This window comes from Chanos chanos, chromosome 13 (assembly GCF_902362185.1).
Source record: "Chanos chanos chromosome 13, fChaCha1.1, whole genome shotgun sequence".
Classification (NCBI taxonomy): Eukaryota; Metazoa; Chordata; class Actinopteri; order Gonorynchiformes; family Chanidae; genus Chanos; species Chanos chanos.
The window spans coordinates 11,955,002-11,963,470 of record NC_044507.1 but is presented as its reverse complement, the minus strand read 5'-3'; the positions used below and the strand labels follow the sequence as shown (position 1 = coordinate 11,963,470).

At 40.3% G+C, this 8,469-nt stretch overlaps 1 protein-coding gene across 1 annotated transcript; it reads left to right on the top strand.

The window, feature by feature from the left end:
* Window positions 1-335: 335 nt before the first annotated feature.
* On the top strand, window positions 336-3,564 carry nptx1l (neuronal pentraxin 1 like). The gene is made up of 5 exons (XM_030790764.1): window positions 336-776; window positions 1,130-1,337; window positions 2,286-2,530; window positions 2,888-3,067; window positions 3,343-3,564. Exons 1-5 carry the CDS (start codon window positions 336-338, stop codon window positions 3,562-3,564), a joined length of 1,296 nt encoding a protein of 431 aa, XP_030646624.1.
* The last annotated feature ends 4,905 nt before the right edge of the window (window positions 3,565-8,469 follow it).

The following is an 8,469-nucleotide window of genomic DNA, read 5'->3' as shown; positions in this document are numbered from 1 at the left end:
TAAATAAAACAGAAATGAAAATTTCATCTTAAATTGGGAAAAAATTCAGGGAAATAAAGAGAGATTCCATCTGCATGAAATTCTCTTCACCTTCGAATATGGAGAGAATGGGCGGGAGAAACGGCAATTAGGTGCTGAAACTCGGATTACTCCCCCCTCGTGATGCAGCGAGCTTTCTCTAGCTCCGCAGCAGCGCGCGCCATATATAAACCCAGGCGCGCGCCACAAACCGGATTACAACAGCACGGGACAGCTCCACGGTGCTGAAATCAGAAGCTTTCAGTAAGCAGTGGCCACTACACCAAATAACTCGACACGTAAACACACTTTACAACATGGAGAGCGGCGCAAGAGGATTCCAATGGAAACTTTTTATACTTTCCTGTTTATTTTTGGAAGGACTGAGTCAAGATTTTGGACAGACCCAATTTATTTGCACATCCGTGCCCAAAGATATGGACATATGTGCGGCCACATTGCAAAACAGCGTGCCCGGGGAGGATTTGAAGACCACAGTTATGCAGCTAAGGGAGACTGTTCTGCAGCAGAAGGAAACCATTATGAACCAAAAAGAAACAATCAGGGAGCTGACTTCCAAACTGGCTCGCTGCGAGGGTCAAAGTGCGTCCGAACCGGGAGACTCTAAAGGCGGAGGAAGAAGGAAGGAGCAAGGGTCCAAAAACACGATGGGGGACGTATCGAGGGGTCCGACAGACACACTGGCTCAACTCTCACAGACTTTACAGTCCCTCAAACAGAGGCTAGAAAACCTTGAGGTAATGTTCGTGAAACACCGTGTATTTGAGATCATTTGAACAATGTCAAAACATTTCCCGTTACCAAGGTCTTGAAACATACATTTTGTTCTTCTGGTTCAAAACGTTTTACATTGGTGTTGATCAAGAGTCAAACGCCTAGTGTACAAACTTAGTTGCCCATGTACTCAGCTCAGCTGTAACGACGTTAGGCAATAAGCTTTAGGAAAGTTAATCTGGCTTTAGTGTACTCGCCGTATTCGCTTAAAATGAGATTTAGGAAGGATTTTTTAGAGCTGAATTTTAAAATTAACCTATAAAGATATCGCTCTAGTGTGAAACAGCTTTTCAAATTATTACTGTGTTCTTTGCAGCAATTTAGCAGAAACAACAACTCGGTACAAGCAAACAGTTTGAAAGACTTGCTGCAGAGTAAAATCGACGACCTCGAGAAGCAGGTGCTGTCCCGCGTTAACAGTCTGGAGGAGGGCAAACCCGGGCTACGGAACGAGACTGAGCAGCGCGGGCGCGTGGAATCCACTCTCACCTCCCTGCACCAGAGAATCACCGATTTGGAGAAAGGTGAACAGACAAGGAATATACAATAATAATAAAAAAAGATCAACAGCTCAAAAAATATAGTTAAAAGGACTGATAACCGACCAAATAAAAATGTATATGCCTGATAAATTGACAGAACGTATGAAAATACGCCTTTTGTTATTCTCTTTATGTAACGTTGAAGTGTTAAGGAATCGATTGTGTAGCCTACTAAGAGCTTCCTTCCTTAGAAAGTGTCGCAGGAGACTCAGTGAGCGTGGGGAAGGGAGGAGGGAGTATAGAAAACCTGCATTGCTTTGCATATCCAATACCACATTAACAATTTTATGGCATATGCGGCTGATTTACTGCCATAGAAATCAGACGGAACTGTCTTTGTGCAGGCTCATGTATTTTGCGCAGTTTTTATTCACGCGGATCTGATTTCGTTCAATCATTAAAATCCGCATGTCTCAAAGAGCCTCTCTTGGTGTACCATTCGCCCTCGGAGACACACAAACTTCATTGTGAGTCTTAATCATGCCCGCTCATGCTCACTCAGTCTCTGAACAGCGTTGGGGTATTGATTATGAATTACACTATTTTTTTTTTCAAATACACCGGTCATACAAAAAAAAAAGAAAAAAAAAGGAGAGGAGAAAAGGAGAATGTTCCTTTCTCTCTGTTTATCTTCCACGAGTGTGGTGAACAAAGAGGATTTATTGTAATTGCTTTAATTTTGCTTTAATTCTCTGTAGATGCTGACTGTAACAGATACACCCATATGCATTTTACACACAAGACCAAGTGGGGGGAAAAAAAGATCTAATTAACATTTGGTTGTTAATTGTCTCAGAAACTAGCTATTGGTGAACATATAGTAGAAGACTGGCCTGCGTAATTACAAAAATCATTAGCTGAGAATTGATTTGGTGCCACTACTTGCATTATTTTGGAAAGTAATGTGGGATGTGTGTGGTTTTTATGCAGGTCAGAAGGAAAACAGACCTTTGGACAAGTTCCAGTTAACTTTCCCACTGAGGACCAATTACATGTATGCAAAAGTGAAGAAGAGCCTGCCAGAGATGTATGCCTTCACTGTCTGCATGTGGATAAAATCAAACGCATCTCCGGGAGTGGGAACTCCATTCTCTTATGCTGTCCCAGGCCAGGCCAATGAACTGGTTCTTATTGAATGGGGAAACAACCCAATGGAGATCCTAATCAACGACAAAGTATGTTCTGCATTACTGTGCATTATGCTAAAAGTTACATTCATAACATGCATTCAGATTATATATATATATATATATATATTACTGTATTTTCATCATTCACGAAATGTAAATTATCACATCATGGACACTCTTACTTGGCATCAAGTGCCAATGCTTTCAGTCTGTTCTGGAGAGCAATTTTAGATTTAGTATTAAATTTTGTAGTTGTTATCGTCAATAATATGCATTAAAAATGTTGAAAATATAAAAAGCTACCTGATATTTTCCTGTGTTAGTGCTTAAATATTAGTTGACAGAATTCACTGTCATAAGCTCCATAGTTTCAGTTTCAGATGTTCCATACCTTTGCTATAGGTTGCTAAGTTACCATTCATCATTAATGATGGAAAATGGCACCACATCTGTGTAACTTGGACCACACGAGATGGAGTTTGGGAAGCTTTTCAAGATGGAGTCATGAGAGGTAGTGGAGAAAACCTGGCACCATACCATCCAATCAAACCACAGGGAATTCTCATACTGGGCCAAGAGCAGGTTGGTTCTGGTCCTTCAGATTCTTCTTAGTTCAAGCTGAGTATGTTTCAGTTTGACCTTGACATTGTCCTCAGTGAATCTTTTTGTCTGGCCTTTACAGTCCTTAGGAAATACATCTATTGCGACAAGTGTTAAATGTTAAAACTGTAAGAAGCTTGTTGATGTTATATTATGGATGAATTAGCTTTAGGGAGAAGCATGGAATAAATGTAATTACTTTGAAGGAACACGTGATTCAATGCGACACCATAGTTCATTTTTGTAAATGCTTGCAGGATACTCTTGGTGGAGGTTTTGATGCCACTCAAGCATTTGTGGGTGACCTGGCAAATTTTAACATCTGGGACCGGAAACTCTCGATTGGAGAGATCTATAATCTGTCCACGTGCAGCAGCAAGGCACAGGTGGGGAACGTTTTTTCATGGTTGGAAACCAGCATTGAGATTTATGGAGGAGCATCCAAGTGGACATTTGAAGCCTGTCGTCAACTGAACTGAAGAGAATAGCACAAACACAACATACCAATGAGAAATGTGTTTTTTTCTTTCTTCAAAGACTGTCTTCAGAACTACTGTCCATCTTAACTATCATTTAGAAGACAGAGTCAAAACCTTTCCATAAATTACGTCTGGGTTTTCTATTAGGTATTTTAAATGATTCTTGTGTGAACACTTGAGTATTTTTTTTTTTTTTGGTGTTGAACAAAGTCACATGATCTCATTTGTCCTGAGGTTTTAGGTCTGGCCAAAGTCTGTTGGTTACAGCTCTGAGTTTTGTTTGAAGGTGCTGTGTTTGACCAGTTGATTGACTTTGATAAGTGATGCCTTAAAGGGCAGGTTCTAATGACAGTACAATGCAGAAGAGGCTGAGACTGACAGTGTACATCTGTCTCTCTGACTGCACGGATCATTCAACCTGCTGTAAGTTCGTAAGTTATGTTAGTCATAGTTATCCCAAATCTACAAGCATAATTTTATCTTATCTGAAGTTACAAGAGTTCCTACCCCCGCTGCCTAGGATACTCACTGTGAATGAAGGATGGACCCACAGAAGAATGTAATACAAACCAATACGAGAACAAAGATCTCTCTCTCTCTCTCTCTCTCTCTCTCTCTCTCTCCCTCTCTGTCTATCTCTCATGATTGTTTCTTTATCATCACCTGTTTGATTTTTTTTTCTGTGATAAATCAATATTCATAATTGCCAATATGTTACAAGCCTGGGTGCCTTTGGGCTGTGTAAAAGACAAAACTCAGCACATTTGTCAACATTTGCAAAACCTCTTGTACTTATGTATTTTTTTTTTCCTTGTGTAACAATTGATGTGAAGGCTCTGTTCTATCTGGTCACTCGGTGTGCTTTGTCAGACAGGAAGAGAGAAATGCAGCGTTTCAGAGTAATTTGTTTAAGATCATGGCGTATTTTTGTCAGTTGTTTGTATTTTCCAAGGAATGTTATGTGTACAGTAAACAGCATGACAGTTCAAATGCTGCAACAAAATCAAATGAAAACTGCGTTTAATATTCTCCTTTTGGGTTGAGATTTTATACTGTATTGTTATATGCTCTAAGCATGGCAGCACTGAAAGATAAAAAATGATCTACTTTTTGTAATAAAATTGTGATACTTAAAACTATGAAATGGAGTGATGATGACTACATTGACTGCCAATGACTGAGAAATTATACAGAATTCATGCAGCTGAGCACAGTTACAAGAAATTCAAAACTGATGCCATGAGCTTGTGAATGGGATTTTTCAAAGTTTCTGATGATATCTATACACAGTCAGTCTAGATTTAAATAGAAAATTAAGCTTTTTTTTTTAAAGGATTTAAAGGGGGAAGGTAGAACACATCAGAAATCCAGCAAAAATATGAATGTATTACTAACAAGCTCAGTGGTTGAAGAAATGATGATTTGATTATTTATGATTTGATTGATGCAGCTCAAATACTGTGAAGGAAAACTGTTTTAAGGAAAAAACATGCCCCTCCACACAAAAATGTGCACACGCATGCATGTGCACACACACAAACACACGCGCACACACACACACACACACACACACACACACAAAAACCCTAAGGGAATTCATAGAATTCTAATGCATTATAAAAAGAAAAATCCATAGAAAGATCAATGGTCTTGAGTCAGCTGTAGCCAAAAATAACTAAGACTGTTTCAAGTCCCATGCAAGCTTAAGCAGAAATACTCAAAACTGGAACTTTACAGTCCTGTCAGGTATACCACTGTCAGGGTGAATGGGTAACCAATGTGGCCTTTCTCATACCTTAAATGTGTTTAATCCCATTCTAGACATAGTCTAATATCTTATTCTTGCATTTCACAGTAATTCCGCCAGCTAAACTAGCACTGGGGAGGTCACTACGGTGTATGCATATTTATAAAAATGCAACGATAGCTTTCAGTGTGCAAGGAACAGCAGACAAATTTCTCTCTCTCTCTCTCTCTCTCTCTCTCTCTCTCTCTTTCTCTCTCTCTCTCTCTCTCTCTCTCTCTCTCTCTCTCTCTCTCTCCAAAACAGTCCAGATTAATGCTGATTAAATCTACAAACAAATAACATCTCAATGTGTTTACCATCTCAGTCAAGGTAAAACACTGTAGACTGAAAAAATGAAACCTTAGATATATTTCTGGATGAGAAAGGTGTTGCCCCTCCATTCAAAATAAAGTTAAGAGGTTATACCTCAGATGATCAAGCCCCTTAAGCCATTTCACAAACACATTCACATGAATTTCAAACTGTGATTTGCAATAGAAACACAATTGTTGACTACAGTGAAAGAAATGCAAACCAGATGATTACTGATGCATTCTGGATGTTAAGGACACAATAAAGAGACCCACTGATGTCACATGACCTCTGTGGCTGTAGTATGATAGGCTGTGGAACCAAGCTGACCTCTGTTTCCAGGTTTTCGTATCTTTTCATGTTGTCCTTGTATTGGAGGATGTATGGGGATCCTCTGTGGTTCTCAGCTCTGAAATCTTTAGACCTTTTCCCTGCGTGTCAGACTGCCACACATAGTGTGAAGCCATTACTGTATCCATGAATCTCAGTGGAGATTGGGTTACCTTCGTTTTACACTGTGAAAAAAACCCCACAGAATCCCCTAATGCTCTTCTGGCCTGAGTGGTCACTGAGTTATTTTCCTGAAATAGAATTTCTGCCCCTCCCCTCTATACACACACACACACACACACACACAGACACACACACACACACACACACACACACACACAAACACACACACACACACACACACACACACACACTCACACACACACACACACAGACAAACACACACACACACACAAACAAACCACCTTGTTCCACTGACCTGTAAACTGATCTCTATATATCTGGGACCCTCCAGAAAACAGGATGTTATGAATAGATAATGAAACATCTGGGCAAGCTTATGTTTCATATTAGACAATCACGGCAGGGGGCTTCTAGTGTTAATGGGTGACCTTTTTATGGTTATCATCTATAAGGCCTGACCATTTTATATATATACTACTGGTTTTACATGGACTTGTGCTGCATTTTCTTAATGGGGCCTCTTTCTCTCTCCTGTTTGCTCTTTCTTTTTTGTACCTGAGTCCAGTCCTCTATTATCTTAGGAAAAGGAGGGTATGAACAAGTGGGCACACACAGCATATACCTGTAAGGTTAATACTAGCTTTCACCAAAAATACCGCCTTGCCAAACATCTGATCAAGGGGTCTGTGTGTATGCATACAGTCATGTTTGTGTGTGTATGTGTGTGTGTGTATTAGCAACTGCGGCTGAGCATCATACAGTCTCAGCAATGGTAGAGAGCTGTGCGGTTCAGTCTAATGTTAGCGTTTATGAAATGTTTGTATGCATATGTGTGTGTGCGTGTGTGTGTGTTTGTGCAGTATGCATGTGAAACAGTTTTTCTCTCCCTAACTCTCATTACAACTGTCAAAAACTCATCACCGAGCACCCACCCAAGAGGCTGACCTCTTTGACCTTTTGCCCTTTATCCTGTTGTGACAGTGGAGGTGGAGGTGAATGCGGGTGGTGGTCGGACATTTCACCACCGTTGTCCCTCCTGCATTTTCACCACCTGTTTGGACAGAGTAATGATTCAACCCCCTACCATCTGAAACATGCACACCCACGCACACACACAAACACACACAAACACACATTTACACACAACATGCAGATGTGTAAATGCACACACACACACACAGACACACATACACACACACACCATGCAAACGTGCACACACACACACACACACACACACACACACACGCACACACACACAGTGGTCCCACCAGTGGCCCATGAAAAATGCATGACCACTGAAGGTAAACAACAGGAGTTGTTAAAGTAGGTCAGGAGGATGGGAGCCAGGGAGGGGGAGAGTAGGGAGAACTCTACTGACACAGGAAACGATATATACAAACCCGTCTCTAAAGATGACCTTCAGGATGGAGAAAGTGAAGATCAAGAGGGAGGAGAAATGTATGGATCTGATGTTGGTGCTTCTGCCATGTATGAAGTTCTGCCATGTATGAAGTTCAACCATGTATGAAGTTCTGCCATGTATGAAGTTTGCAGTGTAGAGTTTCAATTCAATATCGAAGCTAGGAGCAGAAATTCCGTTAATGAATTGAAAATGAGCTGGAAATATGTGGACAGGGAATGAAGGGATTAGCAAGAAATAAACTAAACTAAATACAACTGAACTAACTGAACTGAAACAGAATTCAATCCAACCTTGATAACTGCTCATATAATTAATATACAGCATAGATATATCTTTATTTCTTCGTGTGTGTGTGTGTGTGTGTGTGTTTATGAGTGATGCAGTTATGGGAATTCTTTACAGAACTATACCTGTACCTTAATGAACCACTGTACTCTGTTATTTATCATTGTCTCAGAAGCCCATGAAAGAGAAGTGGGAGGTAGCTGTGAATTTCCCAGCGGAGGAAAAGAAAGGTTATTCCATGACCCTTTTCCAGTCATGGACCCCATCATCAGATCCCATCTCATAAATCAGTGCAACAGAATATAACCATTAAAACATAGAAACTGAACTCACATTTATAAAGACTTTTTGCATGCAAAGGGAAGCTGTTTTCCCCTGTTAGCTGTTTGCTAAGGGCCATTTAACGTTTTCAAATCCTAAGGGCTTTTTACCATATCATGGTCACCCGCTAGCGAGGAGGAGTGAAAATGGTCTCTGTGTAAATAGGTAAGTGGAGCACGCAGAGAAACAGGACAAGCTTCAGAATCAATAATAAGAGGAAAGAATGGTCAAGCTAAGCGGGATTTTCCTTGCTTAAGAAAGAAACGAGAGACCCTTTTCAAATCATGTCAAAACCTTCAGTCA

Coding starts and splice junctions, on each gene's coding strand:
- nptx1l (XM_030790764.1), top strand. CDS start 336: ATGGAGAGCGGCGCAAGAGGATTCCAATGGAAACTTTTTATACTTTCC. Junction 2,531..2,887: donor AGATCCTAATCAACGACAAA/GTATGTTCTGCA, acceptor CCTTTGCTATAG/GTTGCTAAGTTACCATTCAT. Junction 3,068..3,342: donor TCATACTGGGCCAAGAGCAG/GTTGGTTCTGGT, acceptor AAATGCTTGCAG/GATACTCTTGGTGGAGGTTT.